The 22881-nt window shown below is 36.8% G+C and overlaps 2 protein-coding genes across 2 annotated transcripts; one reads left to right on the top strand and one right to left on the bottom strand.

The window, feature by feature from the left end:
* Window positions 1–278: 278 nt before the first annotated feature.
* On the top strand, window positions 279–4033 carry LOC148586657 (subtilisin-like protease SBT5.4). Its single transcript, XM_088514971.1, has 11 exons — window positions 279–446; window positions 530–639; window positions 737–834; window positions 928–1092; window positions 1387–1498; window positions 1655–2192; window positions 2295–2389; window positions 2525–2770; window positions 2886–3000; window positions 3094–3307; window positions 3398–4033. The coding sequence occupies exons 1-11, from the start codon at window positions 363–365 to the stop codon at window positions 3949–3951; spliced, it is 2331 nt and encodes a 776-aa protein (XP_088371097.1). The 5' UTR covers window positions 279–362; the 3' UTR covers window positions 3952–4033.
* A 344-nt stretch (window positions 4034–4377) lies between these two features.
* LOC132173824 (uncharacterized) lies at window positions 4378–18710 on the bottom strand. The gene is made up of 22 exons (XM_088514108.1): window positions 18400–18710; window positions 17864–18264; window positions 17546–17744; window positions 16808–17438; window positions 15951–16049; window positions 15749–15847; window positions 15515–15613; window positions 15340–15405; window positions 15156–15221; window positions 14956–15054; window positions 14755–14859; window positions 14552–14647; window positions 13488–13618; window positions 9576–9760; window positions 9258–9456; window positions 8524–9154; window positions 7677–7775; window positions 6243–6338; window positions 6039–6137; window positions 5783–5887; window positions 5580–5675; window positions 4378–4625 (listed from the first exon to the last, which is right to left on the bottom strand). The coding sequence occupies exons 2-22, from the start codon at window positions 18024–18026 to the stop codon at window positions 4503–4505; spliced, it is 3486 nt and encodes a 1161-aa protein (XP_088370234.1). The 5' UTR covers window positions 18027–18264; window positions 18400–18710; the 3' UTR covers window positions 4378–4502.
* Between the last annotated feature and the right edge of the window lie 4171 nt (window positions 18711–22881).

Here is a 22881-nt window from a genome sequence, read left to right as displayed (position 1 = left end):
AGGTGGTGGAAGTCCAATTTAGTCCCCCATACTTCACAGAATTTATGTTGCCAGTTTACATTGTAGAGATTCTCATATACAGATTCTGTTTCTTCCTATTTTTCTGCTGAAGCACATAATTTTGGAAATATTTTTCTATAATTACTCGGTTCCACAAAAAGAATTTTTGTTTAAAATGGTAAAAATAAAAAAAATAAAAAAATCCTGTACCAGTACCTTCCACTATAAAGGTTGATCATATTTTGGCTTCCAAAGACAATCGATCGAAAGGCCAAAAGCAGAGTTTCCAAGCAGAGTTTCCTTTGAACAGGGGTACGCAGAGCCTCTGTTCACTTCTCTGCAAAAATTCTCCATAGGAAACAATGGGCCTCTCGACTCTTCCTCTGTTTCTTTCATTTGTTCTTCTCTTTCTGTTGCATACGCCCCCCACCCATGCCGTTCAAAAGGTAAGCACGTTTTGCTTTCTGGGTATTCGATAGAGTTCTATAAATGTTCCATCAATGGCTTAAATTTTATATTTTGGCTGCAGTCTTATATAGTGTACATGGGAGCACATTCACATGGCGCTGAGCCTACATTGGCTGACCTCGAGCAAGCGACAAATTCTCATTACGATTTGCTTGCGTCATTTGTTGGAAGGTATAGAATTTGATAACATGTTCTGTATACTTTCTGTTCTTTGTTTTTTGTATTGAATAAGAATGTCAACTTTGATATTTTTAAATTTCTTACACAGCACTGAGAAGGCCAAGGATTCAATCTTTTACTCATATGAAAGATATATCAATGGCTTTGCCGCAACCCTCGGGGAGGAAGAAGCAGCAGCGATTGCAAGTGAGGAAAACTGCTTATAAGTTTCTCTGAATTTCTCATTTGTTCTGTTTTCTCGTATGGCTGAGAATGGCATCTTTTTTTGTTCACTTGCAGAGCATCCAAATGTTGTATCAGTTTTCGAAAACCGGCCAAGAAAACTGCACACAACACGATCTTGGGATTTTCTTGGACTTGAGAGAGACGGAGAAATTCAGGCCAATTCGGCATGGAAAATAGCAAGGTTTGGCGAAGATACAATTATTGGAAACCTCGATACGGGTGAGGTTTAATTTTATACTCTTTGGAGTTTATTAAAGTATAATAATTAATTTTACATGAAAAAATTTGGATTACAAGATTTGATTGCTCTTTCTTTCACGAAGAATGAGGAAAATTTCATATGTTGCATGAGTTAATGGAATTTGATTAGATTTGTACAAGAAATTACTAGGTTATATATAGCTTAAGAATTTGACTCATTTAATTAAAGAGACCAATTATAATGATGATTGACCTATATAATCTTATTAAAGTACTACATTATGTTTTACTAACCTATTGGGTTTGTGCTAGGTGTTTGGCCCGAATCAAAGAGCTTTAGCGATGAAGGAATGGGTCCCATCCCGTCAAGGTGGCGTGGTATCTGTCAAAGAGGCGGCTACAGAGACCATTTTCATTGCAATAGGTCTATTATTTTTTTAATAATGCTACACACACTTCTACTTTCTTACGCCCATTTTCACCTACTTTAATTTAAATGATTTTTAAAACTATTTGGGATAATATATTACAATTTGAATATACCATCGAAATCACTGTTTCCAATTGTTATTTAATGCAGGAAGCTGATCGGAGCAAGGTACTTTAACAAAGGCTTTGCTGCAGGGGAAAAAGGTCATCTTAACGCATCCTTTTACACTGTTCGTGACACCGATGGCCATGGGTCCCACACCTTATCTACCGCCGGCGGTAACTTTGTAGCCGGAGCTAGTATTTTGGGGAATGGCAATGGCACAGCAAAGGGCGGATCACCAAAAGCCCGTGTGGCTTCCTACAAGGTCTGCTGGCCACCAATCAACGGCAACCAGTGCTATGACGCGGATATCTTGGCTGGCTTCGAAGCTGCAATAGGCGATGGCGTCGATGTGCTTTCTATGTCTCTGGGTGGGAGCCCCGTTGAATTTTTTAATGATCCGTTAGCAATAGGCTCCTTCCACGCCGTTAAGCATGGCATTGTTGTGGTTACCTCGGCCGGCAACGATGGACCGTTTGTGGGGTCTGTCGGAAACGTGGCACCATGGATGTTCACGGTTGCGGCTAGTTCGATAGACCGGAAGTTTGAAAATTTTGTTACTCTTGGCAACAAAAAGCACTTCAAGGTATTGTTTTCTGATAATATTTAAGAGTCCTAATTAATTTTGCATATTCCTTAATTACATGGGAAGGAATTGTATATAAATATTTATGATTATGATTGCCAGGGAGTCAGCCTTTCAGCAGGGAGGCCATCAAACAAGTTCTCCCCATTGATCAGTGCTGCAGATGCCAGAGCTGCTAATGCAACCGCTGGGGCAGCGTAAGCAATTATATATCTTTTGAAATATATATATATATATATAATTTTGTTCGGCCATCAAACAATATGATTAAGTTTCTTCCATTTCTGGTGGTACGTGTATATATATATATATATATATATATATATATATAGTCTGCTTTGTCAGGCTAAAACTCTTGATCCCCAAAAGGTGAAAGGAAAGATTTTGGTGTGTCTTCGAGGGGAAAATGCAAGAGTTGAAAAGAGCTATCACGCCCGTGAGGCAGGTGCTGTGGGCATGATTTTGGCTAACGATAAGGACAGTTTGAATGACATTCAAGCCGATACTCATTTTCTCCCAACTTCACATCTCACTTACGCCGATGGCCAACAAGTCTTTGCTTACATCAAAACTACCAAGTATTTCTTCCACCTTAATTTCACTTTTTTCAATCTTCTTTTTAACTTAAAAAAACTCAAGATTATTTGTAGCAACTTACATCTGTTAATCATTGTGGGATTTGTATTTTAATAGGAGCCCTTTTGCTTTCATGACTCATGTGAGGACACAATTGGGAGTAAAGCCATCTCCATATATGGCTTCCTTCTCATCTAGGGGACCTAATCTCATTGATTTAGAAATCCTCAAGGTCGATCTACTGAGCAATTCTTCTTTCGTTTGAATTTTTTTTAGTATTATTCTGCCGATGATCTTACTTGCATGCCTTTTTGCATAATTGCAGCCTGATATCACTGCCCCAGGGATGAATATAATTGCCGCTTACAGCGAAGTTGTAAGTATAACTCAAGTAGATTTTGATAAACGTCGGTTTCCTTACGATATGCTCTCTGGAACTTCGATGGCATGCCCTCATGTTGCCGGCATTGTCGGCCTTCTCAAAACGCTCCACCCTAAATGGAGTCCCGCGGCAATCAAATCCGCCATCATGACTACCGGTATTAAATTATAACTTATTTCAAAAAATTAAGTTAACAAAGACAGATGAATTTAATCTTTCTATTTCTTTTGTGTTAATTAATTTCCAGCGACAACACGAGGTAATAACATGAAACCAATCACGATGGAATCCGCTTCCAAAGCGACGCCATTGGAGTACGGCGCAGGACATGTGCATCCAAACAGCGCAACGGACCCCGGACTCATTTACGATCTGACCGTCAATGATTACTTGAACTACTTATGTTCTCGTGGCTACAACCACTCGATGATCCAACTATTTTCGGAAAGCCGGGCATTTGCGTGTCCTAAGTTTTTCAGCACTAGAGACTTCAACTACCCTTCAATCACCGTTTCTAATCTGCATGCAACCGCGGTGACCGTTACTAGAACGGTGACTAATGTTGGTTCTCCGCACGCGTCGTACGTAGCGCGTGTGAAGCAACCTGCGGGAGTTTTGGTCTCAGTTGAACCGACAAAATTGGTGTTCAATACAGTTGGAGAAAAGCAGAGCTTCAAGGTTATTTTGAAGCCCAAAACAGCGACGACTAATCTTACAGTCTTTGTGTTTGGAGCATTGGAGTGGTCAGATGGGAAGCACTTCGTGAGGAGTCCGATTACAGTGAGCTCTTTTGAAAAGTGAAAATGTATTTCAATTTATTGTTTGATCATTTGCCAGACTCTCCTGTAATTATAATATTTCTAGTCCTCTTTTTCTCTCTTTATCCCAAACACCAACCATTGACAACAAAAATGGCAAGCCTTTTTTATTTTTTATTTTTAATTTCTAAGAAACTGTCTCAAGCTTAGTTTCATATGTCTTCTAATTCTTACATTGAAATGATCACCAAACTTACAGAGACTCAGAAACAAAATACCCAACTCACCTAAATAACCATACGTACAGATCACTAAAAGTAGTCCACGTACACGCTATTAAAAGCTACAAAATACCTAAAAATATTACTCAAGATAATTTATAAGAAGTAAAAGAAAGGAGAAATAGTATGGGTATTGAATGCTTACTAACATGATATGTAGCTTATTCATTGGTACTCGTTACATTTTTCTTAGTTAATTATTTTGTTTTTCTCTAATAAATGAGCTACACATCAGTTTAATAAACCTTTGATAGTTAATTATTTTGTTTTTCTCTAATAAATGAGTTACACATCAGTTTACCTCTAACATTTCTTAAGTAAAAATAACAGCACAAAAAGCTGACACAACAATGACAAAATTCATTGCCTGCTTTGATCTTCGATTACGTGGCCGTAGTTCATCTTCATCCTGAGGCAAATGGATTGAGCCTTGTGGCTGTGATGAACCCAAAAGAAACTATCATACAGATCTGTAGTCCCAAAATAAACAGTAATAATATAAGCCAACATCCAAATAACCAAATTCATCTAGCCTTATGCAAGATACTTCCTTTAACTCATGATTTTGAAAAAAGGGGTTTAAGGAAATAAGATCACCACTTAAACACATGGGATATCATCAATTTACTTTCGATTTAATTATTTTCACAAATTTCAACTTACTCTCTCCCATGGATTATCAGCAACCACACTTCAAAAGCCAAAATTTTGCATAACAGTCCACATTTTATCATCAACCAAACAGAGTCTATAAGCTTCAAACATAGAGATTCGAAACAAAATACCCCAACTCGCCTAAATACCCATACAGATCACTAAAACAATAATCTAACAAAAGCCTAAACGCATGAGTTAAAATTATAATCTCATAAATACCTATGTACTCCCCATAATCTATTAGTGTAACTTAACTAATGAGAATTTGAGTGTTTTAAGTTTACTACGGCATGAGTGCTAATCTGACCTACATAAGTTTTCTACCCCTAATGTTTCAAAAATTTTAAATTCAGACTCTCCGTTACTAATTTCCGTCAAATTGGACGGAAATCTATGAAATTACGTAATTACCCTCAATGCCTTTTTAAATTTTTTTTTTTTAATTTCCGTCCAATTAGGCGAAAATTAGTAACGGAGGGTCTAAATTGAAAATTTTTGAAACATTAGGAGGGTACATTGCCAATTTTTAAACATTGGGGTGCGAATTGAAAAACCTCTGAAACTTCAGGAGGGTAAAGTGAATTTAACCCTAAAAATTTTATGTTGTTACTGTGCAAACGGCATAAAAAATTTACGTTGTTTGCCAACATAAACGACATAAAATGGATATTAAAAAAAAAAAAGTCTCAACCAAATCTCTGAGGAGTCTATTATCCACCGGACTGACACTCACCTTTATGTACTCCACAAAACCTCCCTTCCTCTTCTCAAGCTCTAATGCAGCAGCTTTCTCCTCCCTAGTTGTCCGAGTCTTTAATGCTTCTTCTTTCTATATGAAGCACCACAAAATTCTTCAACAAGGAATACCACTCCTACACAAACACGTGTACACGCACATGCAGACTGAAAATCCAACAAAAAAAATATATCACGTACCAGCATACGCTCCTTTGCCTCATGCTCTTCATCCTTCCTCCTCCGCATTTCTGCATACTTGTCTTGTACATGTTTACTCTGCCAATCTCTTGTAGCTTGTTCAGCCTTCAAAACAATCATGTGGAACTCAGAACAACAAAGTAAAACAATCATGTGGCACTCAGAGCAACAAAACTCTTTTGATCCAATATATATATATATATATATATATATATATATATATATATATATATATATATATATATATATTACTTACCAGCATACACTCCTTTGCCTCACGCTCCTCATCCTTCCTCCTCTGCATTTCTAAATACTTGTCATGTTTACTCTGCCAATCTCTTGCAGCTTGTTCAACCTTCAAAGCAATTATGTGGAACTCAGAACAACAAAGTAAAACAATCATGTGGCACTGAGAGCAACAAAGCCTTTTTTATCCAAAAAAAAAAAAAAAATCACTTACCATCATACGCTCATTTGCCTCACGCTCCTCACTCTTTCTCTGCATTTCTGCATACTTATCTTGTTTACTTTGCCAATCTCTTGTAACTTGTTCAGCCTTCAAAACAATCATGTGGAACTCAGAACAATAAACTAAAACAATTATGTGGCACTCATAGTAACAAAACTCTTTTGATCCTGTTAGAAGAGTTATTATGTTATAAGTCATTAGGGTTTGAGGGTAGTTTGGTCATTGTGATATTTTCCTAATCCTATATATTAGGATGTTTATATTAGGTTAAAAATAAGCTGAATAATACAGCAGCCTCCCCTTTTCCCTTTAAACTACTTACTGCAAAACTCTTAACATGGTGTAAGAACCTTAGGGTTTAGATCCTTGTTCCTTTGTTTGTAGTCTTAGTTTTCAACTGTTTTTTGTTTTGTTTTGGTGAGTGTTCTTCTAGTGGCAGCATTGCCCATGTGGGCTTAGAGCCCACACAAGTAGTGCCTTGAAAGATATTATCCGTGGTTGAGTTTCAAAAGAAAAGAAAAGAAAAAAAGTTTGTCGTGTGCTTTCACGGTGGTTTTTATGGTGCAGTGGCCGGCATGGTCTGTGGTTGTTGGTGTAAGGTGGCCGGCGTGTTGTAGTGGCCATCGGGAAAAAATAATAATAAAAAATTCTGTTAGTATAGGCGTGGACTGTGTTGTTGAAAAGTTGCTCGGTGGTTGTAGATTGATTACGTAGCTACTATCCTTGGAGTTGCTGGCGCATTTTGTCTGTCCCCGGCGAAGTTCCAACGAGACTCCAGCGAAGGTTCCTGTTTGATTTTTCAGCAGTATTTCGCCTTGGTTTTGGTGTCTATGGCGTTTCTACTAGTATCCTGCTAGTTCCTGCAAGACTCGTTGGTTGATCACATGAAATGTGATTGTTGTTAGTTGTCGAGATCCGACCGGCCCTAGTGTTTTGCGGTGAAGTCCAATCTACCTTTGGTGTTTTGTGGTAAGATTTGATTGGCCTTGGTGTTTTGTGATGGGTTCCGACCGGTCCTTGTTGTTTTCCGGCGAGATCCTATCAGCCTTGGTGTTTTTCGGCAATATCTGACTGCCTATTGCAGTTTCCGACGGGTTTTCGAATGGAGTTGAAGTTTTAGCAAATTTTCTTGTTAGTTTTATAGGTCTTTATATTGTGTGTTCCAAGCTGTTCTAGCTTGAGGAGGAGTGTTAGAATATGTTTTTCTATGTGTTTTTTGTTTGCTTGTTTCTTGCAAGTTGGATTTATATGATTTATATGATACAGTTTGAGAAAGTGTTAGAAGAGTTATTAGGGTTATAAGTCATTAGATAGTTTGGTCATTGTGATATTTTCGTAATCCTATATATTAAAATGTTTGTATTTGGTTAAGAATAAGCTGAATAATACAGTAGCCTCTCATTCTCCCTCTAAAATATCACTTACCAGCATACGTTCCTTTGCCTCAAGCTCCTCATCTTTCTTCCACTGCATTTCTGCATACTTGTCTTGTTTACTCTTCCAATCTCTTGCAGCTTGTTCAGCCTTCAAAACAATCATGTGGAACTCAAAACAAAAAAGTAAAACAATCATGTAACACTCAAATTAACAAAGCTCTCTTGATCCAAACAAAATTTGAAACACGAACTTCATATATATACACATCAAGGACTTAAACATCTTAAATAGAACTTGAATATGTAAAACTTCGAAAGACGGATTCTTCCAATTGCGTAAGGAAGTTCATTCATTAATGTCCATACAACTCCAAAAAGCATATAAAATAAAAATATATTCTTAATTACAAATATGCATGAGGTATCCACTGCATTATATCATAAAAGTGATACATTCATCTGATCGCAATATTCATATCATTATTTGTCTCATAAATAAAAAATTAATTTAGTTAAAGAATCACTTAAAACTGGCAATAAGCATACAACCATCAAGAACCACAAACTCCAAATGCACAAATATTTTGTAATAACTCTGCATCAACAAAATGTTTAAATAAATCTTTAGAAAAAAAAGTTCATTACAACACAATTAGTTTACAGATAATTGTACGAAAAGATAACAAAAAAAGGAATAGCAATACACAACAATAGTCCAAACAAGATGGAAAGAAATATCACCTGATCGAATGACTTGCAGCAAATGTGTTAACATTCCTTACATATTGACTCAATAAGGATTAGAATATGAAATTTGTCCTACGAATTGAAGAACTAGAAAGCTTTCAGCCTTTCACATAGACTTTTGCATATATTATTGTAAAGGTTTTATTTACCTTTTTAGCGGAGAACAAGTTGGTCCAAATGGTGTTAGTGGTCACATTTGCAGAGAAACCCTTGTCAACCATCATCTGGAAATATTTCACTGCCCATGATGTCTCATTACGTTGCAAGAAGCCTTGGATGATTATATTATATGTGAAATGGTCAGGTGAACAACCGTTCTTGTTCATTTTCTCAAATAGTTCCCTCGCCTCTTTTAGTAGTCCCTCTTTGCAAAACCCATTGATCATTATATTGTAAGTCCGATCATTAGGTTGCAAGCCTTTCGTAGGAAGACTACTAAACATTTCTCTTGCAATGGTAAGTTTTCCAGCATTACACATACCATCAATCAAGGTGTTATGAAATAATATTTTACTGGTGAATTTGAAAGTACTGCATTCTCCTAGATGGAATGTCTGGTTGATTCTAGCCCCAGATCCTCTCTTATGAACGTAACCTGGATAGTACCATCTTACAAATGGCACTTTCTCAACCAAACACAGCCCAATCTCCTCTGCCAACTCCACTATCTCCCACTTACTGAAAGGGTGAGTTGTCTTGTGGGTAATGTGAACTTCTCCATTCTCTGTCAACATGTGATTTGCATTACTCAAGAAACCCCTAACCAACTTCCGGTGAAGTCTGAAAAAAAAAAAAAAAAAATTGATTCCTACTTTTTTTCCGGTGAAGTCTGATAAGTGCCCGGCCATTATCATAAACATTTTCAAAAAGTTAGAAAGTTTACTCTATTTGGGGCTTCCAACGTTCCGGCCAAATGAAACCAGCATGAGGAAAATTGAAGACTATCCTGTCGAACAATTTCGAACGAAGGTGAGGGTGTCGGTGCATAGTATGGGCATCGACATGATGTAAAACAGTGCATCTCCGCTTCTTCAGTTCTTTCAAATTGGTATTTGCATTCGTATACTTCTTCGTCAATAACTCTTTGGCATACATGTCGAACAGATCCCATGTTAGAAACAAGTCCAAAATTATATGATATAAATTATAGGGAGGGCAGAAACAAATGTATAAGAAGAGTAAATGAAAGAGTAAATGATACCTTTGGAATCAAAAGAGGTGGCAATCATGTTCTCAGCAGTGCCAAATGTTTTTGCTAAGGATACAGCAAAAGAGAAATTCCCCTCACCCACAAGCAGTATTTTATGAGAGTTGCTATAATGCTCTATCCATTTTTCTTCATTACACACACCCATTTGATTCTCTTTAACCTTAAAAATCTTCAAACTTGATTATCCTCCAGTGTTTGATATATATAAATAGGAGTCACACACTCTTGGAGCTTCCCGTTGGATTGAATGAGCAAATACTGGAATCGACAACAAAATCACCCACTCAATTCCAAAGAAATTCAAGTTTGGAAGGCTTCCATGGTCTCCTCGTTTTCTTTCCCTATGGACCCATTAATGTTTGTTTACCGACGTTTGTTGTTCATGGTGCTTGCCTCTTTCAATTCTTGGTTGTGCCCTTTTTGTTGATTTGTCGCTTCTGTTTTTTTCTTTACATATCAAGAGAGAAGTAAAAAGAAAAAGAGTGAGTTAAGCAAAAAGAACAAGAGAAAAACAAAAACAAATGCTTCTCTCTCTTGTTTTAAGTGAAAGAAGCTCTGAAACCTCTCTTGAAGAAAACACTCATCCGGCCCGGCCGTACGTGAGAAACTCTGCCTCCTTCGTGAGAGTCACCGGAGAAGGTGGTATGTCTCTGTCTCCATCCTTCTCCCTTCCACTCTTTCTTTCTCTGGTATCCTTTTCCGTTATTTAGCTCTTTTTTTTTCTCTCTCTTTTGTTTTCTTGCCAGAAATGACGTCGTGGGTCGCTTGAACTGAAAGAAAGATTTTTATGGGAGGCTTTTCTTCCACGTCAAAACTGTTGGACAATTAATAACTCTTTTTTTTTTTTTGGTATTTACAGTACAAGAAGGCAAAGAAGAAGAAGAAACTCAGATCGGCGTATTTCATCCGGGGTTGTGACATTTTGCTTGATTTCTTTACCACGGATCTTGCCTTTTGCTTTTGCTTTTGCTTTCCTTTTTTGATGCGGTTGTGAAATTAAAGGTGTTTGGCCGTGTTGGAAATCCCACATTACTTGGGTATTAAGGACCCATTTCTAATAGGCCGGAACCAAATAGCTTTAGTGACGAGCAAGTGGCGCGGAATCTGTCAACATGACGCCAAAGATGGATTTCACTCTTTATGCTATATATACAGGAGTACCTCCTAAGGCAAAGTTAAAAGGATGATTTATAAGTGGACTTCACAAATTTTTTGATTTCTTTACCACGGATCTGGCCTTTTGCTTTTGCTTTCCTTTTTTGATGCGGTTGTAAATTAAAGGTGTTTGGCCGGAACCAAAGAGCTTTAGTGACGAGCAAGTGGCGCGGAATCTGGCCACCAATCAACGGCAACCAGTGCTATGACGCGGATATCTTGGCTGGCTTCGAAGCTGCAATAGGCGATGGCGTCGATGTGCTTTCTATGTCTCTGGGTGGGAGCCCCGTTGAATTTTTTAATGATCCGTTAGCAATAGGCTCCTTCCACGCCGTTAAGCATGGCATTGTTGTGGTTACCTCGGCCGGCAACGATGGACCGTTTGTGGGGTCTGTCGGAAACGTGGCACCATGGATGTTCACGGTTGCGGCTAGTTCGATAGACCGGAAGTTTGAAAATTTTGTTACTCTTGGCAACAAAAAGCACTTCAAGGTATTGTTTTCTGATAATATTTAAGAGTCCTAATTAATTTTGCATATTCCTTAATTACATGGGAAGGAATTGTATATAAATATTTATGATTATGATTGCCAGGGAGTCAGCCTTTCAGCAGGGAGGCCATCAAACAAGTTCTCCCCATTGATCAGTGCTGCAGATGCCAGAGCTGCTAATGCAACCGCTGGGGCAGCGTAAGCAATTATATATCTTTTGAAATATATATATATATATATAATTTTGTTCGTCCATCAAACAATATGATTAAATTTCTTCCATTTCTGGTGGTACGTATATATATATATATAGTCTGCTTTGTCAGGCTAAAACTCTTGATCCCCAAAAGGTGAAAGGAAAGATTTTGGTGTGTCTTCGAGGGGAAAATGCAAGAGTTGAAAAGAGCTATCACGCCCGTGAGGCAGGTGCTGTGGGCATGATTTTGGCTAACGATAAGGACAGTTTGAATGACATTCAAGCCGATACTCATTTTCTCCCAACTTCACATCTCACTTACGCCGATGGCCAACAAGTCTTTGCTTACATCAAAACTACCAAGTATTTCTTCCACCTTAATTTCACTTTTTTCAATCTTCTTTTTAACTTAAAAAAACTCAAGATTATTTGTAGCAACTTACATCTGTTAATCATTGTGGGATTTGTATTTTAATAGGAGCCCTTTTGCTTTCATGACTCATGTGAGGACACAATTGGGAGTAAAGCCATCTCCATATATGGCTTCCTTCTCATCTAGGGGACCTAATCTCATTGATTTAGAAATCCTCAAGGTCGATCTACTGAGCAATTCTTCTTTCGTTTGAATTTTTTTTAGTATTATTCTGCCGATGATCTTACTTGCATGCCTTTTTGCATAATTGCAGCCTGATATCACTGCCCCAGGGATGAATATAATTGCCGCTTACAGCGAAGTTGTAAGTATAACTCAAGTAGATTTTGATAAACGTCGGTTTCCTTACGATATGCTCTCTGGAACTTCGATGGCATGCCCTCATGTTGTTGGCATTGTCGGCCTTCTCAAAATGCTCCACCCTAAATGGAGTCCCGCGGCAATCAAATCCGCCATCATGACCACCGGTATTAAATTATAACTTATTTCAAAAACTTAAGTTAACAAAGACAGATGAATTTAATCTTTCTATTTCTTTTGTGTTAATTAATTTCCAGCGACAACACGAGGTAATAACATGAAACCAATCACGTTGGAATCCGCTTCCAAAGCGACGCCATCGGAGTACGGCGCAGGACATGTGCATCCAAACAGCGCAACGGACCCCGGACTCATTTACGATTTGACCGTCAATGATTACTTGAACTACTTATGTTCTCATGGCTACAACCACTCGATGATCCAACTATTTTCGGAAAGCCGGGCATTTGCGTGTCCTAAGTTTTTCAGCACCAGAGACTTCAACTACCCTTCAATCACCGTTTCTAATCTGCATGCAACCGCGGTGACCGTTACTAGAACGGTGACTAATGTTGGTTCTCCGCACGCGTCGTACGTAGCGCGTGTGAAGCAACCTGTGGGAGTTTTGGTCTTGGTTGAACCGACAAAATTGGTGTTCAATGCAGTCGAAGAAAAGCAGAGCTTCAAGGTTATTTTGAAGCCCAAGGCAGCAACGACTAATCTTACGGTCTTTGTGTTTGGAGCATTGGAGTGGTCAGATGGGAAGCACTTCGTGAGGAGTCCGATTACAGTGAGCTCTTTTGAAAAGTGAAAATGTATTTCAATTTATTGTTTGATCATTTGCTAGACTCTCCTGTAATTATAATATTTCTAGTCCTCTTTTTCTCTCTGTATCCCAAACACCAACCGTTGACAACAAAAATGGCAAGCTTTTTTATTTTTATTTCTAAGAAACTGTCTCAAGCTTAGTCTTATATGTCTTCTTCTTACATTGAAATGATCACCAAACTTACAGAGACTCAGAAACAAAATACCCCAACTCACCTAAATAACCATACGTACAGATCACTAAAAGCAGTCCACGTACACGCTATTAAAAGCTACAAAATACCTAAAAGTATTACTCAAGATAATTTATAAGAAGTAAAAGAAAGGAGAAATAGTATGGGTATTAACTTTTTTTTTTTTTTTTTACTGACGGATGCTTATTAACATGATGTGTAGCTTATTCATTGATATTTGTTACATTTTTCTTAATTAATTGTTTTGTTTTTATCTAATGAATGAACTACACATCAGTTTAGTAAGTCCTCTAATAATAAAATAGTTAATACCCCCAACATCTCTCAAAGAAAAAATAACAGCACAAAAAGCTGACACAACTCATTGCCTGCTTTGATCTTCGATTAAGTGGCCTTAGTTCATCTTCATCCTGAGGCAAATGTATTGGGCCTTGTGGCTGTGATGAACCCAAAAGAAACTATCATACAGAGTAGTCCCATATAAACAGTAATAAGCCAACATCCAAATAACCAAATTCATCTAGCCTTATGCAAGATACTTCCTTTAACTCATGATTTTGAAAAAAAGGGTCTAAGGAAATAAGATCACCACTTAAACACATGGGATATCATCAATTTACTTTCGATTTAATTATTTTCACAAATTTCAACTTACTCTCTCCCATGGATTAGCAGCAACGACACTTCAAAAGCCAAAATTTTGCATAACACTCTCCACATTTTATCATCAACCAAACAGAGTCTATAAGCTTCAAACAGAGAGATTCGAAACAAAATACCCCAACTCGCCTAAATACCCATATAGATCACTAAAACAATAATCTGACAAAAACCTAAACGCATGAGTTAAAACTATAATCTGATAAATACCTATGTACTCTCCATAATCTATTAGTGTAACTTAATTAATGAGAATTTGAGTGTTTTAAGTTTACTACGGCATGAGTGCTAATCTGACCTACATAAGTTTACTACCCCTAATGTTTCAAAAAATTTCAATTCAGACCCTCTGTTACTAATTTCCATCAAATTGAACGGAAATCTATGAAATTATGTAATTACCCTCCATGCGTTTTTTTATTTTTAATTTCCGTCCAATTAGAAGAAAATTAGTAACGTAAGGTCTGAATTGAAAATTTTTGCAACACTAAGAGGTACATTGCCAATTTTTAAACATTGAGGTGCGAATTGAAAAACCCCAGAAACTTAGAGGGTAAAGTGAATTTAACCCTAAAAATTTGACGTTGTTACTGTCATAAAAAATTTACTTCATTTGCCACCATAAATGACGTAAAATGGATATTAAAAAAAAAAAAAAAAGTCTCAACCAAATCTCTGAGGAGTCTATTATCCACAGGACTAAAACTCACCTTTATGTTCTCCACAAAATCTCCTTTCCTCTTCTCAAACTCTAATGCAGTAGCTTCCTCCTCCCTGGCTCTACGAGCCTTTAATGCTTCTTCTTTCTATATGAAGCACCACAAAATTCTTCAACAAGGAATACCACTTCTACACAAACATGTGTACACGCACATGCAGATTGAAAATCCAACAAAAAAAATATATCACGTACCAGTATATGCTCCTTTGCCTCATGCTCTTCATCCTTCCTCCTCCGCATTTCTGCATACTTGTCTTGTACATGTTTACTCTGCCAATCTCTTGCAGCTTGTTCAGTCTTCAAAACAATCATGTGAAACTTAGAATAACAAAGTAAAACAATCATGTGGCACTCAGAGCAACAAAGATCTTTTGATCCAAAATATATATATACCAGCATACGCTCATTTGCCTCACGCTCCTCATCCTTCCTCCTCTGCATTTCTGGATACTTATCTTGATTACTCTGCCAATCTCTTGCAGCTTGTTCAGCCTTTAAAACAATCATGTGGAACTCAAAACAACAAAGTAAAACAATCATATGGCACTCAGTGCAACAAATATCTTTTGATCCAAAAAAAAAAAATCACTTACCATCATACGCTCCTTTCCCTCACGCTCCTCATCCTTCCTCCTCTGCATTCTTGCAACTTTTTCAGCCTAAAAAACAATCATGTGGAACTCAGAACAACAAAGTAAAACGATCATATGGCACTTAGAGCAACAAAGATCTTTCGATCCAAACAAATATATATATATATATATATATATCACATACCAACATACGCTCCTTTGCCTCACGCTCCTCATCCTTCCACCTCTGCATTCTTGCAGCTTGTTCAGCCTTCAAAACAATCATGTGGAACTTAATTAGAACAACAAAGTAAAGCAATTATGTGACACTCAGAGTAAAAAAGATCTTTTGATCCAAACAAAGAAAATATATCACTTACCAGCATACTCTCATTTGCCTCACGCTCCTCATCCTTCCTCCTATGCATTTCTGCATGCTTGTCTTGTTTACTTTGCCAATCTCTTGCAGCTTGTTCAGTCTTCAAAACAATGATGTGGAACTTAGAACAGCGAAGTAAAACAATCATGTGACACTCATAGCAACAAAGCTCTTTTGATCCAAAAAAAAAAAAAAAAAAAAAAAAATTCTATATATATATATATATATCACTTACCAGCATACGCTCCTTTGCCTCATGCTCCTCATCCTTCCTCCTCTGTATTTCTGCATACTTGTCTTGTTTAGTCTGCCAATCTCTTGTAGCTTGTTCAGCCTTCAAAACAATCATGTAGAACTCAGAACAACAAAACAAAACAGTCATGTGGAACTCAGAGCGACAAAGCTCTTCTGATCCAAAAAAAAAAAATATTACTTACCAGCATACGCTCCTTTGCCTCACGCTCCTCATCCTTCCTTCTCTGCATTTCTGCATACTTGTCTTGTTTAATCTGCCAAACTTTTACAGTTTGTTCAACCTTCAAAACAATTATGTGGAACTCAAAACAACAAAGTAAAACAATCATGTACCACTCAAAGCAACAAAGCTTACTTGATCCAAACAAAATTTGAAACACGAACTTCACATATATATACACACCAAGGACTTAAATAGAACTTGAATATGTAAAACTTCGAAAGACAGATCCTTCCAATTGCTCAAGAAGTTCTTTCATTAACGTCCATACAACTCCAAAAAGCATATAAAATAAAGATATATTCTTAATTGCAAATATGCATGAGGTATCCACTGCATTATATCATAAAAGTGATACATTCGTCTGATCGCAATATTCATATCATTATTTGTCACATAAATAAAAAAATTAATTTAGTTAAAGAATCACTTAAAAGTGGCAATACGCATACAATTAACCATCAAGAACCACAAACTCCAAATGCACAAATTAATATTTTGTAATAACTCTGCATCAACAAAATGTTTAAATAAATCTTTAGAAAAAAAAAAAAAAAAAAAAGTTAATTACAACACAATTAGTTTACAGATAATTTTATGAAAAGATAACAAAAAAAAGGAATGGCAATACACAACAATAGTCCAAACAAGATGGAAAGAAATATCACCTGAATGACTTGCAGCAAATGTGCTAACATTCCTTAGATATTGACTCAATAAGGGTTAGAATATGAAATTTGTCCTACGCATTGAAGAACTAGAAAGCTTTCAGCCTTTCACATAGACTTTTGAATATATTATTGTAAAGGTTTTATCTACCTTTTTAGCGGAGAACAAGTTCGTCCAAATGGTGTTAGTGGTCACATTTGCAGAGAAACCCTTGTCAACCATCATCTGGAAATATTTCACTGCCCATGATGTCTCATTATGTTGCAAGAAGCCTTGGATGATTATATTATATGTGAAATGGTCAGGTGAACAACCGTTCTTGTTCATTTTCTCAAATAGTTCCCTCGCCTCTTTTAGTAGTCCCTCTTTGCAAAACCCATTGATCATTATATTGTAAGTCCGATCATTAGGTTGCAAGCCTTTCGTAGGAAGACTACTAAACATTTCTCTTGCAATGGTAAGTTTTCCAGCATTACACATACCATCAATCAAGGTGTTATGAAATAATATTTTACTGGTGAATTTGAAAGTACTGCATTCTCCTAGATGGAATGTCTGGTTGATTCTAGCCCCAGATCCTCTCTTATGAACGTAACCTGGATAGTACCATCTTACAAATGGCACTTTCTCAACCAAACACAGCCCAATCTCCTCTGCCAACTCCACTATCTCCCACTTACTGAAAGGGTGAGTTGTCTTGTGGGTAATGTGAACTTCTCCATTCTCTGTCAACATGTGATTTGCATTACTCAAGAAACCCCTAACCAACTTCCGGTGAAGTCTGAAAAAAAAAAAAAAAAAAAAAAAAGATTCCCACTTGTTTTCCGGTGAAGTCTGATAAGTGCCCGGCCATTATCATAAACATTTTCAAAAAATTAGAAAGCTTACTCTATTTGGGGCTTCCAGCATTCCGGCCAAATGAAACCAGCATGAGGAAAATTGAAGACTATCCTGTCGAACAATTTCGAACGAAGGTGAGGGTGTCGGTGCATAGTATGGGCATCCATATGATGTAAAACAGTGCATCTCCGCTTCTTCAGTTCTTTCAAATTGGTATTGGCATTCGTATACGCATTCGTCAAAAACCCTTTGGCATACATGTCGAACAGATCCCATGTTAGAAACAAGTCCAAAATTATATGATATAAATTATAGAGAGGGCATAAACAAGTGTATAAGAAGAGTATATGAAAGAGTAAATGATACCTTTGGAATCAAAAGAGGTGGCAATCACGTTCTCAGCAGTGCCAAATGTTTTTGCTAAACATACAGCAAAAGAGAAATTTCCCTCACCCACAAGCAGTATTTTATGAGAGTTGCTATAATGCTGTATCCATTTTTCTTCATTACACACACCCATTTGATCCATGCTTCCCGTTGGATTGAATGAGCAAATATTGGAATCGACAACAAAATCACCCACTCAATTCCAAAGAAATTCAAGTTTGGAAGGCTTCCATGCATTTAAGCTGTGAGGTATCCTCGTTTTCTTTCCCTATAGACCCATTAATGTTTGTTTACCGACGTCTGTTGTTCATGGTCCTTGCCTCTTTCAATTCTTGGTTGGGCCCTTTTTGTTGATTTGTCGTTTCTGGTTTTTTGTTTACCTATCAAGAGAGAAGCAAAAAGAAAACGGAGAGTTAAGCAAAAAGAAAAACAAAAACAAATGCTTCTTTCTCTTGTTTTATTAAGTGAAAGAAGCGCTGAAACCACTCTTGAAGAAAACACTCATCCGGCCGTACGTGAGAAACTCTGCCTCCATCGTGAGAGTCACCGGAGAAGGAGGTATGTCTCAGTCTCCATCCTTCTCCCCTCCACTCTTTCTTTCTCTGGTATCCTTTTCCGTTATTTAGCTCTCTTTTTTTTCTCTCTCTTTTGTTTTCTTGCCAGAAATGACGTCGTGGGTCGCTTGAACTGCAAGAAAGATTTTTATGGGAGGCTTTTCTTCCACGTCAAAACTGTTGGACAATAACTATTTTTTTTTTTTTTTTTGGGTATTTACAGTACAAGAAGGCAAAGAAGAAGAAGAAACTCATGAGATCGGCGTATTTCATCTGAGGTTGTTACATTTTGCTTGATATCTTTACCACGGATCTTGCCTTTTGCTTTTGCTTTCCTTTTTTGATGCGGTTGTGAAAGGTGTTTGCCCGGAACCAATGAGCTTTAGAGCCTTTAGTGACGAGCAAGTGGCGCGGAATCTGTCACCAATCACCATGAGTACTCTAAACATGGATTTCGTTCAATGGGTTCATTCTCCTTTATTAAAAAAAAAAAAAAAAGTGGGACCCTAGCATATATGCTTTAGCCCAAATGTCAAATCGGCGTATTTCATCTGGGGTTGCGACATTTTGCTTGATTTCTTTACCACGGATCTGGCCTCTCGCTTTTGCCTTCTTTTTTTGATGTGGTTGTGAAAGGTGTTTGGCCGGAATCAAAGAGCTTTAGTGCCGAGCAAGTGGCGCGGAATCTGTCAACATGACGCCAAAGATGGATTTCACTCTTTATGCTATACATAGAGGAGTACCTCCTAAGGTAAAGTTAAAGGATGATTTATAAGTGTACTTCACAAATTTATTAACTAATCTATTAAATTTATAGAAAAATATAGACAAATTATTGACATTAATTATTTCTCAACGTTTGGTATATTTTTTTGTTTCTCTCCTGTTAAAAAAAATGTGGATCCCTAGCATACATGCTTTGCCCACATGTAAAATGTTGTATGGACATCGAGGACGAGATTTTGAAAGGAGAGGAATGATGAGTTATGTTTGTCAAGAGAAGGGCCCGGCACTCTAGCTGAAACGGCACTGTTCTAGCTACAGTGCCAAAAAGTGACTTTGTAATATATATATAAAAGCAAAATATTTAAAAAAAAAAAAAAAAAAAAAAAAAGAAAAAAGAAAGAAGGAGTAGAACGATGGGGTGGTTCCAGCCACCCCTTGGCCAAAATGGGGTGGCCGGACCACCCCATTTTTGGCCAAGGGGGTGGCTGGAGCCACCCCCTGGCCGATCTGGGGGTGGTCGAACCACCCCCATGGCCAAGGGGGTGGCCGGACCACCCCCTTGACCAAAAATGGGGTGGTCGGACCACCCCATTTTTGGCCAATGGGTGGCTGGAACCACCCCATCGTTCTACTCCTTTTTTTTTTTTTTTAATAGTTTGCTTTTTAAAAAAAAAATTAATATTACAAAGTTAAATTTTGGCATTATACATGTCAGATGGCACTGTAGCTGGAACAGTGCCGTTCCAGCTACAGTGCCGGGCCCTTCTCTTGGCAAACATAGCTATGAAGTTCCATGTAGACTTTAGCACTCCTAGTAGGACCCAAGTCCAAGCGGTATTGTGACAAATGTTATGCATATGATTAAGACTTTGACTGATTTAACGAGTTGGCTTAAAAGAAAGGGAATTTTTGCCAATAAATAATAGTTTAAGGTGTTTTGAGTGTTGATGAATAATTCATAAAAACAGTGTGGAAATGAGTAGTAATTGTAATTGACGGGTTAAAAGATAATAAAACTTTTAAATTACTTTATATTTTTTACTACAGATTATTTTTCTCTTTTGGTATAATTAATGTTTGATTAGTACTACATATTCGGCCGTGGTTAGATTCCCAGCTAGAAAAGTAAACCTTGCATATACTTTTGCTTTTGCTTTGCTTTGCTTCACCTTTTTTGATGGCCGGTTGTTAAAGCATAAAGGTCTTTGGCCGGCCTGCCAACTTTATCCAGTAGTACTGTAGTAGTGATAGGCTGATAGCAATTTTTTTTTTTTTTTAAAAAAAAAATCTTCATTTCGACTGTCAACCCAGTTAAATTACACGAAATATTCTCTTTTAGATATTAACCTTATTAAGAGATGAAATACCACCAAATAAAAAATTAAAACAAAAAATATAAATATATAATTTATTTTTTTTAAAAAATGGGTGGCTACCGCCTCCTTAGGGGAGGGGTGGCCAACGAGCCACCTCTAGGGTGGCTCGCGGCCACCCCTGGCCTAGCCACCTCTGGGGGTGGCTCACTAGCCATCCCCTCCCCCAATGGCAACCACCCCTCAATTTTTTTTTTTTTTTAAATAACTTTTATAATTTTATATTTTTAATTTACTTATTTATTTTTAATTAAGAATAACATATATTATCATTCTATTGGTGATAACGTGATACATTATTGGAATCCGTCAAGTATTTTGACAGAATTTGATTACAAAAACTAAATTGTTATTTTGACATATTCTCGATAATTTCTGAATTATTATTATTATTATTTTATATCACACATATGGATTTTTAATTTAAGACAACCACGTTGACTAATTTTTTATTTATACTTTTTTAATTTAAGTCTTTTTTAACTGTTTTTTATTTTTTTATATAAATTAAATTGTAAGTGTTTTTTAGTTTTAATATATTTATATTTTTTGAAACTAGTACTCATACATTATATATGTATATATAAAAGTTTGTTTAATTTTAAGGGTATTATATGTAATTTTTGTATATAAAGTTAGGGTATTTGAGTCATTTCAAGTTTTTTGACATGGTTGATTGACAAAATGAGAGTGTTTTTTGAAAAAAATTGTAATTTGATAGGATCAGGTAGTAAGATTGTTAGTTCATGGAGAAAAAATAATAATGCGTTATTATTAATGAAAAAAATGATAATTAAAAAAAAAAAATGTTGCAACTTAATTATTGCCATTGATTATTTAAGCCTTTATTTTAGTTTGCAAGTTCAAATTTCACTCTTTATGCTATAGTGGAGTTGGTAAGGCAAAGTTGAAGGATGATTTGACAAGACATTTCGTATCCTTTTTTTTTTCTCCCCTACTAAAAAAAACAGTGGGGTCCAAGCGAGATATGATTTTCTTCATTCTACGGTTTCTACCCACTTTCTCCCAACTATCACTACTTTTTTTTTTCTTTTTTCTTTTTTTTGAAAAAATCAAGATGACAAGGTGAAGAGATGGTGGGAAGATGGTGGGTAGAATGCATTGTAGCATTCCTCGGGTCCTAGCCCATATGTCGAATGTTGCATGGACGATGAAGACAAGAGATATTTTTAAGGAGACACTTAGAATTAGCATTTTGTACACATGATTAAGATTGTACTTAATTTAGGTAAAACACTTAGAATTGTAATACATTACCACGCTTTGCAACCAACATTTAGGAACTTGTATTCGATATCAAATGATACAAATATTTTCGATAAGACTCATCCTTAAAAACCCACTTAACAAGAAAAGGGTATCCAAAATTTTATATGCACGTACATCAGTCACAACAAATTACTTATATTCACATGATTAACTTTGTATTTAAGTAATGTGTGACACTTATGATCGTAAAATGCAATTTCAGTAATCATTATAGGTTGATCCAAAGAACTTTCTACATTAATCGTCTTCACTACCAGGGCAGGCCGGGAGCAAGCCATTCTGTTAGAGGTCTTCCATCGCAAAATTTTTATCCTTTGAGTTTGATCAGTGCTGCAGATGCTAAAGCTGATAATGCATCTGCTACGGAAGTGAAAGCACAACACCCCCCAATATATTAATGTTCATTTCTTTGGTTCTTCCACCATACATAGCAGTGGTGTTTTAAGAGAGTCTTTTGCAGCCAGCAATATAAGCCTGGAACCATTGATTCGAAGAAGGAGAAGGGGAAGATCTTGCAATGCCTTCAAGAGAATGATGAAAGAGTTGTAAAGGGCCAGCATGCAGGATGTTCTAGCTAGGAGGCACTTACATTTTGTGCACTCAGAGATGTTTGTAAATCTCTCTATATGTGTATGAGAATGAGAATAACTTTTATAAAGATCTAGCATAAATCAAGTCTTTTGTACCTCGAATTATTCATACGTGGCTTCCTTCTCATCTAGGGGACCTTGTCTCCTTGATATAGGAATCCTCAAGGTCTACTGAGCAATTCTTCTTTCATTCTTTTGATAAACGTCGGTTTCCTTACGATACACTCTCTGGAAGATTGATGTTGTGCCCTCATGTTGCCAGCATTGTCGGCCTTCTCAAAACGCTCCACCCTAAATTGAGTCTGACCGCAATTAAGTCCGCCATCATGACCACTGGTATATACATGTTAAATCACCGCATATTCTAAAAACTTAAGCTAGCAGGGGCGGATGAATTTAATCTTTGTATTTCTTTTGTGTTAATTTCCAGCAAAAATCCGCAAGGTAATAACATGAAACCAATC

The sequence above is a fragment of the Corylus avellana genome, chromosome 3, assembly GCF_965113065.1.
Source record: "Corylus avellana chromosome 3, dhCorAvel1.hap1.2, whole genome shotgun sequence".
Taxonomy (NCBI): Eukaryota; Viridiplantae; Streptophyta; class Magnoliopsida; order Fagales; family Betulaceae; genus Corylus; species Corylus avellana.
This window is presented reverse-complemented; position numbering and strand designations above follow the sequence as displayed.